This window comes from Dysidea avara, chromosome 1 (assembly GCF_963678975.1).
Source record: "Dysidea avara chromosome 1, odDysAvar1.4, whole genome shotgun sequence".
Classification (NCBI taxonomy): Eukaryota; Metazoa; Porifera; class Demospongiae; order Dictyoceratida; family Dysideidae; genus Dysidea; species Dysidea avara.
Genome location: NC_089272.1, coordinates 16,960,426 through 16,979,459, shown reverse-complemented (window position 1 = coordinate 16,979,459; position 19,034 = coordinate 16,960,426). Strand labels below are relative to the sequence as shown.

General features: G+C 37.4%; 1 protein-coding gene across 1 annotated transcript in view; it reads left to right on the top strand.

Moving 5' to 3' along the window:
* The first annotated feature begins 2,856 nt into the window (after positions 1–2,856).
* LOC136262903 (hemicentin-1-like) overlaps positions 2,857–19,034 on the top strand; it is a 49,060-nt gene continuing 32,882 nt past the window's right edge. Inside the window, exons 1-3 of the mRNA XM_066057356.1 lie at positions 2,857–3,784; positions 10,763–11,062; positions 11,118–11,393. Of these exons, the coding sequence (XP_065913428.1) occupies positions 2,857–3,784; positions 10,763–11,062; positions 11,118–11,393 (1,504 nt within the window). The remainder of the gene's footprint in view (positions 3,785–10,762; positions 11,063–11,117; positions 11,394–19,034) is intronic.

Here is a 19,034-nt window from a genome sequence, read left to right as displayed (position 1 = left end):
AGTTTGATTGGTGAGGTAGGTTTCCTGTCGCTGCATCATTTGAGCACGATTTTGGATTCCAAAAATGGGTTATCGTCTATGGACACCAAACGAATGATAGCCCAACTTCCTCACACCACAGTAGTAATCATCCATCGACAAAGAAGTCACATACGAAGTATGGTTAAGGTTGAACATCTCTAACTATCTGGTTGAGCACAATATAGGGTAAAATTTGCCAGAAATCACACTTTGACTACACAACTTGTCCACTCAACTGCTTAAAAATAGACATCTTAGTGTAAAACAACTGTATGATCCATAAAGTGCTTAAAAATAGATATCTTAGTGTAAAACAACTGTATGATCCATAAAGTATAACTAATAGCAAGGTTATCGTCGCTGCAATTCAGTTACAAAAGCACTTAGCCTATTCGATCAGGCTCGTGTGACTAGGCTTGGGTGTGGTCAGTAATGATACACTGCCTAAATTTATCACTAGGCATGCAATCTAGGGATAAAATCACAGTTGTTGTAGCACTGCACAAGACATCAAGTCGCATCAAGTGTTTAAATGGCTGAAATCACACGAGTTTAATTGTAATTTCATTTGCGCCATTTAAATAATAATAATAATAAATATATTTTATGATTCCTGACGATGATAACCCGGGATAACCTCACTTCTAGCTGAGTTTTATGGATCATACAGTTGTTTTACACCAAGATATCTATTTTTAAACAGTTGAGTGTACAAGATGTGTAGTCAAGGTGTGATTTCCAGCAAATTTTGCCTTATATCGTGCTCACCCAGATGGTTAGAGATGTTGAACCTTAACCATACTTCGTATGTGACTTCTTTGTTGATAGATAATTACTACTGTGAAGTTTGGGCTATCATTTGTTTGGTGTCCATAGACAAAAACCCATGTAGCCCAAAATCGTGTTCAAATGATGCAACAACAGGAAACCTACCTCACCAATCAAACTACCAATGCTTTTAGGTGAAGGTTTACCCACAGAGGAAGGTTGAACTCCAGTATTGCGATAAAGGATCAAGGCTTCTAAGAGTTACAGCTTGTAATCTCAAATTTTGCAGATATTTCGATCGATTTCTACCCCAAGAAGGCAATGGAATTTATCGCCACTGCAGCTGTATTCAAGTGAGAGTTAGTCCAACATGTAATATCAGTTAGCAAATTATTTTGAAGATGTCGCATTTTTAAATTGGAAACCCTACCGTATATTCTCCAATAGAACCCTGGCACAAAATAACAACTCGTGTTTAACTTGGAACTGCTCCGTCGTCCGAGCTCCAATGAGAATGAAAATCGCTGTGGGGTTTGTCCACACGCTAATCATCATGAAATCTTAGTTTCATCATGCACGTTACATATAAATAAGTTTTGTATTGTTTTGTAATCTTTTCAAGCCTTGTAATGTATGTAGAATACTTTAAAACTTTAAAAATGTACTGTCGGGTGGAAGGTAGTCACTGGTGCTTACTTTAAAGTGCGTGGTTACTTCACTCGGGTTAGCGATCTGCAGAGCAATTTTCTGATGGCTGTGTCATCAGCTCAAAAGTATAAACCGCTTCAAAGTCAGCATAACAATACCATAACTGAAACCACAACTCCACCTTAGGTATTGTTGCATCATTGTGGCACCTCCACTTTAGTTGTTTACCTTTACAAGTTGTTAACTTGATGTTTTTTACTTACTTGAGATAGCTACTTCCCTATGGGTATACACCATTGTATTGAGAAATGTGCAGTAGGTAAAACATATTTGCTCACCAAAAAGCATACAAAGATCACTGAGATCCGATATGATCTGAAGTTACTCTCATAACATGTGCAAACTAGCAGCTAGAAGCAACAGCAGTTTCAAGATAGTCCAGATTACTAGATGGCTTCCTGATTCAATTGTGCCATTTTCCCCTTTAAAGTGTATGGGGAGCCCCGAGAAAAAATGTCAGTTTTTAAGCACTGTGCATGCCAAAAGTAGCTAATTCCAACCCAACAAACTATATATTTCTGAGATCGGCAATTGATACTCTATCTATTGAGCATATAAAAATCCCATTTTTCCAAAACTTAAAAATTGGGCTGGAATTCCTACTTTAAGTGTTCCAAATTTCAGCCTGATTGGAGTACGCATTCGTGTTTTATGACAGATTTTGCAAAGTGTGCGAAATGAAGAAGAAACAAATGAAGAAATTAAAGTGACATTTGATCGCTCTTATCTCAGAAATGTCTGAAGTGATTTTCTTCGAATTTGGTATGTAGACTCCCCTACCTGGCCGGCACTTCTGTAGCAAAGTTCGTTCCAATCAGATAAAGGATCACAGAGCTACATAGGTGTGCAAATCGCATTTTCTTTCTTCCTGTCAATATACTCACGGTGTGGCACACTGGCTTCTTGGGCCGCACGACACACAGCAGTGTGTCTTGATACCCAAACCTCCATGATCCCTAACATACAATACTTCTGTACTGTATGATACTACCATTCTGTATGATAAAGTTAAATGTTAGTTGTCTTAATTGCATGTATTGGTTTATATAGTTTGTTTATTTGCTGTAGTTACTTCCAACCTGGAATTATAACAAACAGGTACGAATGTTAGAATTATTACCATTGTACAGAGCATCATTTATGTATGCAAATAGTTTTATATTCCCCATATTTTAGACCATATGTAGAGTAGATTAGTTTACATGCATGACTTTACACTAAAGTAATGTATAGAACAGTTACCTGAATAATGTAGTAAACTCAAGGTTGTTTTCTTTGTTTTGGTAGATTTTATCTCCTATTTACTATATACTAACATCTTTTTTTTACACTTGTGCCAATATATTATACACACTGTAGATGGAAATCGTCTATCACATATCATGGGCTAGAACCAGTAGTGACTACGGAGGAAATTGTAATGGTACTATAGTTCGTAATGGTAATCTAATTGGAAAGGAATATCTTACTTGTCAATATGGTTGTTCTGGAACAATTTCTTCACTACAGTACATTTGTACAGAGTTTAGCATCAATGATAATTGGTCATTTGGTAGTCGAGTAATATCATATGATTTTAGTGCTGCTAGTGACAATATTATCACAGTAGGTTTTACTGGTAATGCCTGGCTTGGTTTTGGTCGTTGGAATGTTTCAACAACATTTAATATGAAAGCAAGAAATTTCTTTGGTCCAATCAATTCGTCACCACATGCTATCACTCTCCCTATACTTCGACTACAGTCAGGATGTTATCACACAATACCTATGGCAGTTAGTGATCCAGATGGTGATGTTGTCCGTTGTAGATGGGCTGTGGGTAAAGAGTGTGAAAGTGTCTGTAATGCAATACCTGGAGCTGTACTGGACACTGCTACATGTACTATAACTTATTCAGCTAATAATGGAACTGGGTACAAAGCAGTGGCAGTTATGGTAGAGGATTTTATTCCTGGATCATCACAACCTCTAAGTAGTGTTGCTTTTCAGTTTTTAGTATTAGTTGTTTCATCTAGTCAACCTTGTTATCATAAACCAAAATTCATAGCTCCAACACCATCATCGGGATCATGTGTGTCAATACCATTAGGAGGACCTTATACAGCACAACTGAGAGCTTATAGTGGACATTCAGATGCTTCAATAACAGAAATTCAAATTGCTTCAGCAAATGATGTAAGGAAAGGCTCACTGTCACATATTACTAACACACATAACTATTATGTTAGTATTCAGTGGATACCTAAGAGTACCCATCAGTTGTGTTTTGTGGCCATTAACTCAGATGGTATAGCCAGTGACCAATCTTGCATACAAGTAAATAATACAATTGACCTTTTACAACCATCACCTCCTCATCACGTACCATGGACAAATAAACTCTTGGTTCACTTAACTGATGTTAAATTGCCTATTGATTTTGATAAGTCAATACAGCTTTCTCAAGACAGTGCATTTATTATATTTGTTGAACAGAGTTCAGATGTAGAAGTGTATAGAATTAAAGCATCATCATCATCACCATCAGAACTGAATATTAATAATTTAAAACCAAAACAAATGATAATAATGCCGAACTACACTTTTACTGATCGATGGAGGCATTTATTACATTAAGATGGATAAAGGAATTGTTTATAGCAAACATAAATGTATAATTAACAATGCCATAGTAGATAAAACATCTTGGGTTTTTGAAATCACAGGTATGTAATCACCTACAGTATAACTGTATATCAAGACCCATGGTATTGTGTTGTACGACCCAAGAAGCCGGCACGCCACACCATGAGTATAGGAAGAAAACGCGATTTTCACACATATGTAGCTCCGTGATGTCTTATCCAATTCAAACCACATTTGGTACAGAAGTGCCCACGTGGTAGGGGAGTTACATATGAAACATGAAGAAAATCGCCCAAGCCATTTCCAAGATACGAGCTGCCAAAGTTTAGGGTTTTTCTTCGTTTGCATGCATCTTCTTTTCACACACTTTGCAAAATCTGCCATAAAATACAAATGTGTACTTCGATCAAGCTTAAATTTGGTACATTTAAAGGACTCATTAAATCGAATCTCAGCACTAAATGTGGTAGGAATCCAACAAATATTCACGGAGTTATGACTAATTATTCATGTAAAATAAGATCGAACCTCAGTCACGCCCACAGGGTAAGCCCCTTGAAGGAATGAGCTGAAAATTGCTATGTAGACGGAGTAACCATCATAGGAGTGCCTTTCTGTGGTATGAAAGCAATCCAGATAAAGGCCATCAAGATATGACACAAAATCCAACCTGTGTCACAATTATGTGATTTTTATGGATAAAAAACTATTAGTTTTCATGCCTACCAGGCAAACCGCTTAGAGCAATGAGCTGAAAATTGGTATGTAGTTGGAATAATCATCATAGAAAGTAATACAGAAAAATTGGATTACAAAACACTTAGTTATGATTTGAAATCCAACTACAAAGCTACATCGAGATACTCTAATAGCACAGTCACCCTAATAGAGCATTCAGCTGCCGAGATACTCTAATAGAATAGTCACCCTATAGAAAGTACAGGTACAGTTACAAACAATTCATTCTAGAGTTTCATACCATTACAAGCCACCTTGTAGGGAGATCAGCTTGAAACTAATCACCCTGTGGAGAGTTCAGCCACAAACAAATCAACCTAGCCACTGTACAAAGTTTAACTACACTACAAGTCACCCTGTAGAGAGTTCAGCTAAAACTAGTCACCTTGTACAGAGTTCAGGTACAAAAAAAATCACCCTGTAGAGAGATTGGCTACAAGCAAATTACACTGTAGAGAGATCTGTAAAGACATCAGCTAGAAATAAGTTACCTTGTAGAAATACCAGCTAGTTCAGTTACAAACAAATCTCCCGATTAGATCAGCTAGAAACAAGTCCCCGGAAGAGAGATCAGCTACCTACAAGCAAATCACACTGTATTGAGATCAACTAGAAAGAGTTACCCTGTAGAGATGTCAGCTAGAAGTAAGTTATCCTATAGTGAGTTCAGCTAAAAAGGAGCCACCCTGTAGAGAGATCAGCTAAAACAAAGTCACACTGTAGAAAGATCAGCTAGAAAAAGAGAATTCAGCTACAAACAAATTACCCTGCAAAGAGTTCAGCTACACACAGATCACCTTGCAGAGAGATCAGCTGCAAATAAATCACACTGTAGAGAGATCAGCTACAACATCAGCTAGAAATAAGTCGCCCCATAGAAAGATCAGCTAGAACAAAGGCACAACGTAGAGAGTTCAGCTACAAACAAATCACCTTTTTTTAGATCAGCTAGAAATAAGTCACCCTGTAGAGAGATCAGCCAGAAACAAGTCACCTTGTAGAGAGTTCAGCTATAAAAAAATAACCCAGTAGAGAGAACCACTACAAGCAAATTACACTGTAGGAGATCAGCTAGAAAAAGTTACCTGTAGTGTAGAAAGGAAACAATCACCCTGTAGAGAGGTCAAGTCACCTTGTAGAGAGTTCAGCTACAAAAATATTGCCCTGTAGAGAGATCAGCTGCAAACAAATCACACTGTAAGAGGTCAACTAGAAAAAGTTACCCTGCAGAGACATCAGCTAGAAATAAGTCACCCTGTAGAAAGATCAGGTAGAACCAAGTCACCTTGTAGAGAGTTCAGCTACAAAAATATTGCCCTGTAGAGAGATCAGCTGCAAACAAATCACACTGTAAGAGGTCAACTAGAAAAAGTTACCCTGCAGAGACATCAGCTAGAAATAAGTCACCCTGTAGAAAGATCAGGTAGAACCAAGTCACCATGTAGAGAGTTCAGCTACAAACAAATCACCCTATAGAGAGATCAGCTAGAAACAAGTCACTCTGTAGAGAGAGCAGCTAGAAGCATGTTATCCTGTAGTGAGTTCAGCTATGTATGAATGAGCCACCCTGTAGAGAGATCAGCTAGGAAAAATTACCATGCAGAGAGTTCAGCTGCGAACAAATCACACTGTAGAGAGATCAGCTATGACATCAGCTAGAAATCAGTCACCCTGTAGACCAGCTAGAACCAAGGCATGATGTAGAGAGTTCAGCTACAAACAAATCACTCTGTGGGTAAAAACAGGTCACCCTGTACAGAGTTCAACTACACTCTGAGCAAAAACAAATAACCCTGTTACAGAGTTCAGCTACAAACAAATCACCCTGTAGAGATATCAGCTACAAACAAATCTCACTGTAGAGATATCAGCTAGAATAAATGTAGAGAGTTAGCTAGAATCAAATCACCCTGTAGAGAGATTAGCTAGAAACAAGTGAGACATTAGTTAGAAACAAGTTACCTTGTAGAGAGTTCAGCTACAAACAAATCACACTGTAGAGAAACTAGTCACCCTGTAGAGAGATCAGCTAGAAACAATTTACCCTGTAGATGTTCAGCTACATACAAATCACCCTGCAGAGAGTTTTGGTTTAAACAAGTCATCCTGTAGAGAAATCAGCTAGAAATAAGTCAACATGTAAAGAATTGAGCTACAAACAAATCAACACATAGAGAGTTCAGCTACATTTTATGTCGCCATGTAGAGAGTTCAGCTACATTTCAAGTCACCCAGTGGAGATCAGCTAAAATCAAGTTATCCTGTAGAAAAGAAATGGCATGTAATAATTTCAAATTACTGATAAAATCAAATATACAATAGTTAATATAAAACAAAAAAGTCTGCTTTGAACATCTTTCTTCTTTCTCTGTAGTAAAGGAAACAAACATCACAGCATAATTCATGCACAAATACTGACTATATTTATTCCTTCTATGTTTAGGTATTGGAACTAATAGTCCAAAAATTCTACCTTAGCTCAAACAAAAACAGACCAGGGCCCCCAACAGTGATTAAAATTAGAGTCAATTATAGATTTGAGGTTTATTTTGTCTGGTTATAAGGAGTTTTTTTAAAAATAGCTGTTCCAATACTGAATAAAGATGGGTTAGAATAAGTAGTATTTGAACACTATTTTTGCTGTGCACAGGTTTAAAAAACTCAAATCCAACAATAAGACAGCTTTGGTATGTACATATACAAAAAGAAGTGATATCTAATCCAAACACCCCAAGCTGTAAAAAAAGATGTAGCCCTCAAAAGGGCTATGTGAAAAAAGATGTGAAATCCAAGGTGGCGTCCAAGAATTGGCTGTGATGGTAGGTTAATGGTAAAAATTTTAATAACGACAATTCAGGTGAATTTGGTGCCAAGATCAAGTCTCACCAAATTCACCTGAATTGTCGTTATTAAAGAATTTTTCCTTTAACCTACCATCACAGCCATTTCTTGGCCGTCACCTTGGATTTACATCTTTTTTCACTGTGGCTTTTTTGGGGACGATACCTTTTTTACAGTTTGAGTGTTTGGATTAGATTAATATTTTCATCATTAAGGACCATGAAGGTTTGGGTTTATGTGGACAAAAAAATCACCCAAAAACCAGCTTCACAATGCCATCCTGGTACCTTGGCAGTATAACTATAAATGCTTCCAATAACTAGCCACAATTTTTAAAAAATATTCAATGGATTATTCTACTACCTACCTGCCTGCCTGCCCACCCCCATCCCCTCTGCCTGCCTTCAGACTAGCATAACTTGATAATGGCTAAGGCTATATGCTTATTTTTTTACTCTTTGACATCGGCTTTATCTCAATTTATGCCTTTTGGCATATCACAGTACATAAAATACTGTACATGCATCATAAACTTACCTTAGTCCTCCTTTGTGTTCCATTTCCTTTTGCTTACAGTCCAAGGTGTAAAATTCACAGTATCACAATGCATGGCTTTCCATTTGTAAGTGGGAATCGTCTGTGGTGAGAGGTGCTTCTAACAATGTTCTTTGTTTGTAATGACTGTAGCGGGCTGAAAAATAAGTGAAAGTGAAGTGTATTGGTCACATCATTTGTAAGCCAGTAATTGTTAGTTGGGGCACGTGAATCATCCATATTTTCATGGAAACTCGGTTGATTGCAGAGATGCTTCTACTGTTCTACATTTGTAACACTGCATGACATAGCTGAAAGTGAAGTAGAATGGCCACTTCACTATAGCTGGGGTACAAGTTCAGATGAAAGCATTAACTCTGGCACTATTCTTTTCTGTTGATGCAGTATGCAAGGGTTCACCAGTCATAGCAATGTTGCAAATAAAGTAAAAGAAAAACAAGTACAGTGGAATCTCAGTTATCCAACCCCTGAGACCAGGGGTGGTCCTTAAGTCTGAAAAGTTCATATCTCTGACACTAAATGTTTTCAATATTATTAACTACTCTAATAGAACAGTCACTACTCTAATAGAGCAGTCATTTCCATAGTTAGGTTAACAGAGAATTTAGCTGAGTAAGCTTTAGATAACTGAGGTACCACTGTATGGGGAAAATTAGGAATTTTAAGCTCAATTAAGGATCATAAAAAATGTAGGGAAACAAGGAAGGTCACCTACACCTGCAGATATTCTAGTGAACATTTAATCCTTAATTTTGTCATCGGTATACTGTAGACTGAAGACTGAAGCAGTGATTAAATATTCCCTAGTATATCTGCAGATGTAGGGGACCTCCCTTGTTTCCCAGCTTTGTAATCCTGGCATGCACCCATTTCGGCCAGCTGTGGGCACGCGCATGCTTTACTGAAATAGTTTTTGTTGTGTTTGTGTGTACCTACCTATGTTTGTCCATACACACCCACGTGAGTTATAATGTTTTTTAAAATGGTAAGAAGCAGCCAGAATGTAAGAATTGAAAGCTAAATTAAATTTGTATTAAGTTTCCGCACACTTAAACTTTCCTCTGAGGTGGTTTCTTCTCGGTGGTCTGAAAAAGGGCATGGCAACTCTTCATAATATTATACTTCTTAAACGGTCTTCCCTTTCTGATTTTATAGACGTTTAATGACTTTAAAACAACACTGAAGACTTCTTAGGCTACTAGAGGTAGCGTATCCTTCAACTTAAAATGGGGGCTTTATCCGTACCACAGATAATAGAGTACATAAAAGGGATAGGAAAAGCAATATTGTGACGTACATTTCTATTGGAATTCCATGTATTACACCACAAACATACTCGTTACGTTTGCTGCGCTTGTATCAAAGAAAAACAAATTGTTGTAATGACAGAATTTTGTAACCAACGACTGTGAAACTTCGCTACAGTGAACTAAAGTAAGTAATCGAAGGAACTAGGATGGTACCAACCCTCAAGGAAATTATACACAAACATTGAAAGTGAAAAAATGGCTCAAAAATTACTTTAAACCACTTAACTTTCTTCGTAAATATATTCTATCCTTTTAACTTTGATAAACCTAGTATTCCTTACAATTTAACAGAGAGAACCAGAGGGAATATCAGAGCAAAACAGCAACTAATTATCTTTCATTTTTAATAAAAAGTTTAAACCACCTAGCAGTACCACACAAGGGTAAAAGACTGTGTTGGTGACACACCTAGCTTACCACAAGATTTGAAAGTGGAACCGGCTATATAAGAAGCGGTATGGACAAAGCATGAAGGTGAAAGTATGACAGCGTGTAACAATCACAGTTAATGCGATATGCTTTGGTATAAAATCTATGGTCTGAATTCTCTCGCCAAATTCTCTCACAAAGGCCTAAATACTTGCTGTAGTCTGTTGGATTACTATTTACGCTGCTCAGAACACTAATTCCCTTGCTTGAGCACAAAACTGTCTTGTCCTTTCAAGTCACACGTAACAGAAATCAAGCCATAGTGTACGGGATTCATTACAAGGGCAGTAATCTCCATAGTGTACAGGATTCATTACAAGGGCACTTCTCATGCTGTTTCTTTGTAATGCTCTATAATGGTTGGAACATACAGTACATGTACAGTAGTTGAAAATGAGGTCAAATGGTCATTTTGAAATTGATAGTTGGTGCATGCATTCAATTGCATAATTATTATGTGTCTATATAGCACCATTCTTTCTTTGATGCAGTATATTATTGTTCACTACTCACCAGTATTTATTACAAAAAAGTAAATAAACAAGTGTAAATAAAGAACTGACTTTTTACATTTGTGTAGGGAATCAACTGACAGACCAAAGTAGGGATTAAACATCCACTAGTATAGCTGCAGGTGTAAATGAACTCCCTTGTTTCATTGCTTTTTATTTCTAAAATCCCTACTCCATAGTAAAATTTCTAATTTTTACTTACGCTTGTATATATGTAAAACGTCATAAAAAATTATTTGTAAAATGTATAAACAGATCCAGCTCCAATTGTTATTTCCCATCCAACTGATATCAGTGCAGCTGCTCCATTTAGTGCAGTGTTCACATGTTCAGCTGATGTGTATGATGGTTCAGTACTGCAAGTTGAATGGAACAAGAAAAACTCTGTTTTACCTAGCAAGTCAAATTATTTCACAAAATTCCTCCCATCTGGAATCACCACTAGTACTCTTGTTATTCCCAATGTAACTAATGAAGATGTTGGTAGTTACTATTGTTCTATGTGGAATAACAGGAAAGGAGCACAGTCAAGAAGTGCAAGTCTTTTATTTCCAGGTTTGATTATGTACATGTCTGTTTCAGTTGTATTTAGATTATATACAAATTACAGGTTCACCACTTCAACCACTGGTAGTAATTCCTACTCCACTTGTTAGCCTCACCACAAACAATTATAACTTGACAATGAGGTGTCTGCCAGAAAGTAACACTTTACAATACTTTTGGGAAAAGCAACACAACAATCTGTCCACAAGAGTTCATGATGTACACTCATCAAATCTGACTATTACTAACTTGAAACCAGATGACTCTGGAGAGTATCAATGTACAGTGAGTAATTCTACTGGAAGAATAACCTCTGATTTTTTTAAGCTTGTTGTTCAAGGTAATTGGATCTCATAATAATTCATATGTACTGTAGCATTACAAGTCTATAGAAGCTATTACAAAGGGAGAGGGAGTGGAGGATAAGTGCAATTTTTGAAACACTGTAGCTCAATGCCTATTGACCCTAGCCTTTCCATGGCTGATCAGTACACCTTGAGAAATTATAATCAACCTTTTGAATAAGATAGTAGCTTAAATCTTATCAGCTTAAAGTTGTTCCATAGCATAACATTGTACCAAAATTTAAAGTAGATTTAATAAAGGCACAGAAAGTATGAGCTGTCAAATTTGGATATCTGGAAAGGACATAAAAGAATGGCTTTGGTAGACCAGGGCATTACACTGAAGAAATGGTCAGCACTGTGTAAGTTTAAGGTGAAGTTAACTGTGAGCATATACCACTTTATACACACTCCAAGGTAGTATAGAAAGCAAACAAAACATCTGTCCCACATGTATGCTTGTAATAAAACTGTTTACTCAGTTTTGCATATGTACACTACACAAATGCCTGACTTCAAAGTGGCCATGAGATGCATAAGTAAATGATAGGAGTGATGAATGATTCCTAATCTGATAGATTTTGGGCAAATCATTCTTGGTACAAATGTTACAGTAGGAATGAGTTGAAGTTGAGCTGGGTGAAAAGAGTTGTAAAATTAAAGGTATAAGCAAAAAAGATGTTAAATAATGCCAATCATGTGTAATGATCATGGTGTAATCATATCTAATCCAAAACAGCCAAGCTGTAAAAAAAGTGTGCGGCCCTCAGAAAGGCTATGGTGAAAAAAGATGTGAAATCCAAGGTGGCGGCCAAGAAATGGCTGTGATGGTAGGTTAATGGTAAAAAATTTAATAACAACAATTCAGGTGAATTTTTGTGCCGCTTCACAAAATTTACCTAAATTGTCGTTTTTAAAATTTTTACCATTAACCTACCATCACAGCCATTTCTTGGCCGCCACCTTGGATTTCACATCTTTTTTCACCATAGCCTTTTTGAGGGCCGCACACTTTTTTTACAGCTTGGCTGTTTTGGATTAGATTTCATTTCTTTTTGTATTTGTATACCCCAAAGCCGGCCTATGGCCAGCTTTGGGACTTTTTTAACCTATGTTTTTTTCTTTACCACAGGAAGAAGAAAAGATGAAGTAGATGTACTTTAAATATTTTATCAGTAAATGTACAAATTATATATATAATACATATGTGACCGGATTTGCGAAAAGGGGTCTTCCACACACATCCAATTTGCCAACTTTGACAATTGATAACTTCAGATTGGAAAGAGCTATTGCCTTGCAATTTGGGCAGTGGTGAGCACTACTATAGCTGAATACATGGTGAAATTTTCAGGTTAATATGTTACTTGAACACTGAGTTATGGTCTCCAACGTTTACGGAATTGGATGTGTGTGGAAGACCCCTTTTCGCAAATCCGGTCACATATATTGATTACAGAAATCTCCATGGTGGTTTCTTTGTAACTGAACACTCTACAAGGTGACTTCTTCTAATTGTTCTCTGTACAGGGTGACTTGTTTGTAGCTGAACGATCTACAAGGTAACTTCTTCTAGCTGATCTCTCTACAGGGTGATGTGTTTGTAGCTGAATTTTGTATAGGTGATTTGTTTGCAGCTGAGCTCTTTACAGAATGGTTTCTTTGTAACTGAACTCTCTAAAAGGTAACTTCTTCTAACTGATCTTTCTACAGGGCAATATGTTTCTGGCAGAATTTTCTACAGGGTGATTTCTTTGCAGCTGAACTCTCTACATGGTGGTTTCTTTGTAGCTGAACTCTCTACAAGGTAATTTCTTCTAGCTGATCTCTCTACAGGGAGATTTGTTTGTAGCTGAACTATCTACAAGGTAACTTCTTCTAGCTGATCTCTCTACAGGGTGATTTGTTCATAGCTGAATTCTGTACAGGTGATTTGTTTGCAACTGAGCTCTTTACAAAATGGTTTCTTTGTAGCTGAACTTTCTCCAAGGTAACTTCTTCTAACTGATCTTTCTACAGGGTGATTTGTTTGTAGCTGAACTATCTACAAGGTAATTTCTTCTAGCTCATCTCTCTACAGGGTGATTTGTTTGTAGCTGAATTCTGTACAGGTGATTTGTTTGCAGCTGAGCGCTTTACAGAATGGTTTCTTTGTAGCTGGACTCTCTACAGGGTGATTTGTTTGTAGCTGAAATCCCTACAAGGTAACTTCTTCTAGCTGATCTTTCTACAGAGCGATTTGTTTGTAGCTGAGTTCTCTACAGGGTGTTTGTTTGCAGCTGAATTCTCTACATGGTGGTTTCTTTATAGCTGAACTCTCTACAAGGTGACTTCTTCTAGCTGAACTCTCTACAGGATGATTTGTTTGTAGCTGAACTCTCTACAAGGCGATACTTCTAGGTGATCTCTCTACAGGATTCCTTGTTTCTAACTGAACCCTCAACAGGGTAATCTGTTCATAGCTGAACTTTCTACTGGGTGATTTGTTTGCAGCTGAACTCTCTAAATGGTGGTTTCTTTGTAGCTGAACTCTCTACAAGGTAACTTCTTCTAGCTGATCTTTCTACAGGTTGATTAATTTTTTTGTAGCTGAACTCTTTACATGGTGGTTGCTTTGTAGCTGAACTCTTTACATGGTGGTTGCTTTGTAGCTGAACTCTCTAAAAGGTGACTTCTTCTAGCTGAACTCTCTACAGGATGATTTGTTTGCAGCTGAACTCTCTACATGATGATTTCTTTGTAGCTGAACTCTCTACAGGGTGATTTGTTTGTAGCTGAAATCCCTACAAGGTAACTTCTTCTAGCTGATCTTTCTACAGTGTGATTTATTTGTAGCTGAGTTCTCTACAGGGTGATTTGTTTGCAGCTGAACTCTCTACGTGGTAGTTTCTTTGTAGCTGAACTCTCTACAATGTGATTTCTTCTAGCTGAACTCTCTACAGGGTGACTTGTTTTTAGCTGATCTCTCTACAGGGTGACTTGTTTCTAGCTGAACTCTCTACAGGTGATTTGTTTGCAGCTGAACTTTCTACATGATGGTTTCTTTGAAGCTGAACTCTCTACAAGGTAATTTCTTCTAGCTGATCTCTCTACAGGCCGATTTGTTTGTAGCTGAACTCTCTACATGATGGTTTCTTTGTAGCTGAACTCTCTACGAGGTGATTTCTTCTATAGCTGATCTTTCTACAGGGTGATTTGTTTGTAGTTGAACTCTCTACATGATAGTTTCTTTGTAGCTGAACTCTCTACAAGGTGATTTCTTCTATAGCTGATCTTTCTACAATGTAATTTGTTTGTACCTGAACTATCTACATGATGGTTTCTTTGCAGCTGAACTCTCTACAACGTAACTTCTTCTAGCTGATCTCTCTACAGGACAATTTGTTTGTACCTGAACTCTCACATGATTGTTTCTTTGAAGCTGAACTCTCTACAAGGTGATTTCTTCTAGCTGATCTTTCTACAGGGTGATTTGTTTGTAGCAGAACTCTCTACAAGGAAACTTCTTCTAGCTGATCTCTCTACAGGGAGATTAGTTTGTAGCTGAACTCTCTACACGTGATTTGTTTGCGGCTGAATTCTCTACATGATGGTTTCTTTGTAGCTGAACTCTCTACAAGGTAACTTCTTCTAGCTGATCTCTTTACAGGGTGAATTGTTTGTAGCTGAACGATCTACAAGGTAACATCTTCTAACTGATCTCTCTACAGGGTGATTTGTTTGTAGCTGAACTCTCTACAAGGAAACCTCTTTTAACTGAGCTCTGTACAGGGTGAATTGTTTGTAGCTGAACTATCTACAAGGTAACTTCTTCTAGCTGATCTCTCTACAGGGTGATTTGTTTGTAGCTGAATTCTGTATAGGTGATTTGTTTGCAGCTGAGCTCTTTACAGAATGGTTTCTTTGTAGCTGAACTCTCTACAAGGTAACTTCTTCTAGCTGATGTATCTACAGGGTCACTAGTTTGTAGCTGAATTCTCTACATGGTGGTTTCTTTGAACTATCTACAAGGTGACATCTTCTAGCTGATCTTTCAACAGGGTGATTTGTTTGTAACTGAACTCTCTACAAGAAAACTTCTTCTAACTGATGTCTGAACAGGGTGAATTGTTTGTAGCTGAACTCTCTACATGGTGATTTGTTTGTAGCTGATCTCTATACAGGTTACTTATTTCTAACTGATCTCTTGAATTCTGTTCAGGGTGACTGCTCTATTAGGATGACTGCTCTATTAGAGTATCTTGATCTCGCACTTGCTACACCAAGTTGGATTTCGTGTTATAACTCCGTGGCTTTAAGTCTGATTCTTCTACACCATTGAAGAGCCTTTCTAAGATGATTGCTCTATCTGTACAGCGATTTTCAAAGCATTACCCCATGCGGTTTTTCTAGTAGGCGTGACAAGTAGCCGTGTTTTATTAGCTAATTTCGATTGCATAATTGTTACACACTGTTGGTTTTTTCCGTTGTATCTTCCTGGTTTTTAGCTCGATTTCTTTCAAACCACAAAAGGTTTGAGGTTTAATAGTTAACCTATTCACCCACCGATTTTCAGCTTCTTCCCATACGCGGTTTACCCTGTAGGCGTGACAACATATTGGTGTTATTTTTCACGCATAATCGCTCATAACTCTTTGCCTGTTTATGGTATTCCAGCCAATGTTGGTACCGAGATGCGCCTTTATACCCCCTTTCTGTGTGCCAAATTTCAAGGCAATCGGATAACGCGTTCGCGTTTTATAGCAGTTTTTGTAAGTGTGCGAAAAGAGGAAGAAAAATAAGAAGAAAAAAGAAAGAAAAAAAAACGAAGAAACTAAGCCAATTTTTGAAGTCGCATATCTCAGGAATGCCTGAAGCGATTTCGCTCAAATTTGGAATGTGGAGTACTGAAGTTGGAGGGAATGTACACAGCAAACTTCGTCTTGTTTCATCAAGGCAGCACAGAGCTACGGAGGTGCGAAAATTGCGTTTTCTTTATTCCTGTCAATATACTCACGGGGTTGCGCACCGGCTTCTTGGGCCGCACGACACACTACCGTGTGTCTTGATACATTAAAATGTTTTGCATTAACATCATTACATCCATTTCTTGCTATTTCACAACGTTTTGCCTTGAATTTTTTTTTTTTTTTTTGGGGGGGGGGGGGGGGGAGGGTGGGATGCACAACCCTTTTCAGAGTCTGGCTGTTTTGGTATAAATATCACTTCCTGCTTAAAACCTTCTCTTCTGCAGGAATAGCAAAGTGGTACATAAGATAACTAACTTGTGGTATTTATATTGTTAAATATCAGAGCTTATTTTAAATGTAAGGATAAAGTCCTTGACAAACTTACAGGTGGCCAGACAAACATGTAGTTGGCTCGACACACCAATGCACTGTCTTGACACACCAATGCACTGCTCTTTGCCTGTTGTGCTGCCAATTAACCTGAGTTTTGTCTGTAACAGCCACATAACTGCTGTATAGCTGCTTGGCATGTAGTACCTCCCTTGGTTGCAAGAATGTAGCATCTCCTAACAACTAATTGGTAATTATTATTATTATGGAAAACAAACAGTCATGCACATTTCAGACAGTAGATTAGAATGGTTTATTCTGCAGTGCTGTTGAATCACCTAACATTAATTTATTTAAGCAACATATTGATTTTAACTGAGTAATTAATTGATTGTTGTACTATAACTCTGTATGGAGGTTTCTGTACAGAAAAAATAAAATAAAAACTATGCAATACAGCTTCCACTTATACTGGAATCAGAAATGAAATATTGTCCAGCCAAATACAATTATGGTCAGAAAAAGAATTTTTCCTCTATTCCACTGTTATCATAATCCCTCATTAATATATGTACTATTAAGTGTCAAGGTTTATTTGCTGGGTGAATGTTCTATTAGGATGACTCTTCTACTAGAGTATTTCAAACACACTTTATTACACACCATTGAACACACCATAGGCAGTGTAGTCAAGGGGGCTGTGGCCCCACTTTTATGGGACAATATTTGCAAGAAAAGATCAAGATACTCTAATAGAACAGTCAGGATCTACATACTCTATTAGAGCAGCCACGTTATTCAGAGAAGCAGTGTAGCGAGCTACTTAGCTACATATGTGTAGTTATAAATAAGGAGATATAGTTGGTGGAGGACAGCTATTGTCAGCAGACAATCACCTTTTCTTTTTTTTTTAATCTTCACTTACAGCTGGCCGGCCCTCTCACTCTTTGGCCTGCTCCACCGCCACTGGAACACACATTAGGCTTTTGAATTATAACCCCGTAGCTGTTATTCCAATTCATTTGTAACCAAAAAAATGTAAGTTTTGCAATGGATAGGCAATTTTTAATTTGTCATTATTAGCCATTAATTATCCTGTGATGATAGGTCATTTTTACTAATCATGATTTGTGAGCTAGCTACAGTGGCTTTTGGTTGCATTCAAACATGCTAACTTCCCTTATTCTGTATTGTGCACATTCCTACACTTTCACAGCCGGCTCATTAATAATCTTCATAGGTCTAACACAAGCTGATTGTGTAGTTAACATAATGAAGCTAATGTGCACTGTATACAGAGTGCAGAATATTTGAATGCAATTAAGGTCCACTGTAGCCATGCTTTATTTTGTTGTCATAACTCTGTACCTCTCTGTTACTTTGACTTGTACCAAATCACAAAAGGTTTGAGGAATGATGGTAAACCTATCCATGTATCAATTTTCACCATACCACCTTGTCTACTAAAGAAAACAAACAATGTAGCACCAGCATTATCACTAATCTATAAAGTATCACTTACACCAGGTCAACTTCCTAATGACTGGAAGAAATCTTTCATTGTTCCAATTTTTAAGTTGCACATCTCCAGCCAATTATCAACCTATTTCATTAACGTACATCTCTTGTAAAGTATTTGAGTACAACATTTACTCCAACATCTATTATCACCTTAGTTTTATGTAAACAACAGCATGGATTCAGAAAAAAACCGCTCATGTGAAACTTATAACCACTGTCAATGACTTTGCCACTCATCTTAACGCAGGAGAACAAATTGATGTCATTTCTCTGGACTTAAATAAGGCCTTTGACATGGTATCACCAGAAATTATTTCACAAACTCTCTTTTTACGATGTTAATACAACCATTTTATTAACTTGGATAAAAGATTATCTAACTAACAGAACCCAGCAAGTCCATTTCTCTCTGGTGTCCCACAGGGTTCAGTCTTAGGCCCTCTTCTTTTTCTCCTGTATTCCCTGAGAGAATTTCAAGCACAGTAAAGCTCTATGCCTTGGTGTGATAATACCTCATCCATGCATCAGAGTACAGCAGTCTTGCCATGTCACCTACATTGCTCAAAAAGCAAACAATGATAGAGCATTCTTGCTAAGAAATCTAAAACACTGTCTTCCATCAGTCAAGATCAAATCTTATGAGTTGTATGTATGTCCTATTTTAGAATATTGCTCCACTGGGTGGACCTCCCACACATCTCAGGACAATTACAAACTTGAATCAGTTCAATGCCATATGGCTAGATTTGTCTTAAATGATTTTTTGTACACTTCCAGTGTTAATCATATGCTTGAGAGCCTCCACTGGACCACACTGGCACAATGCCATACTCAAAC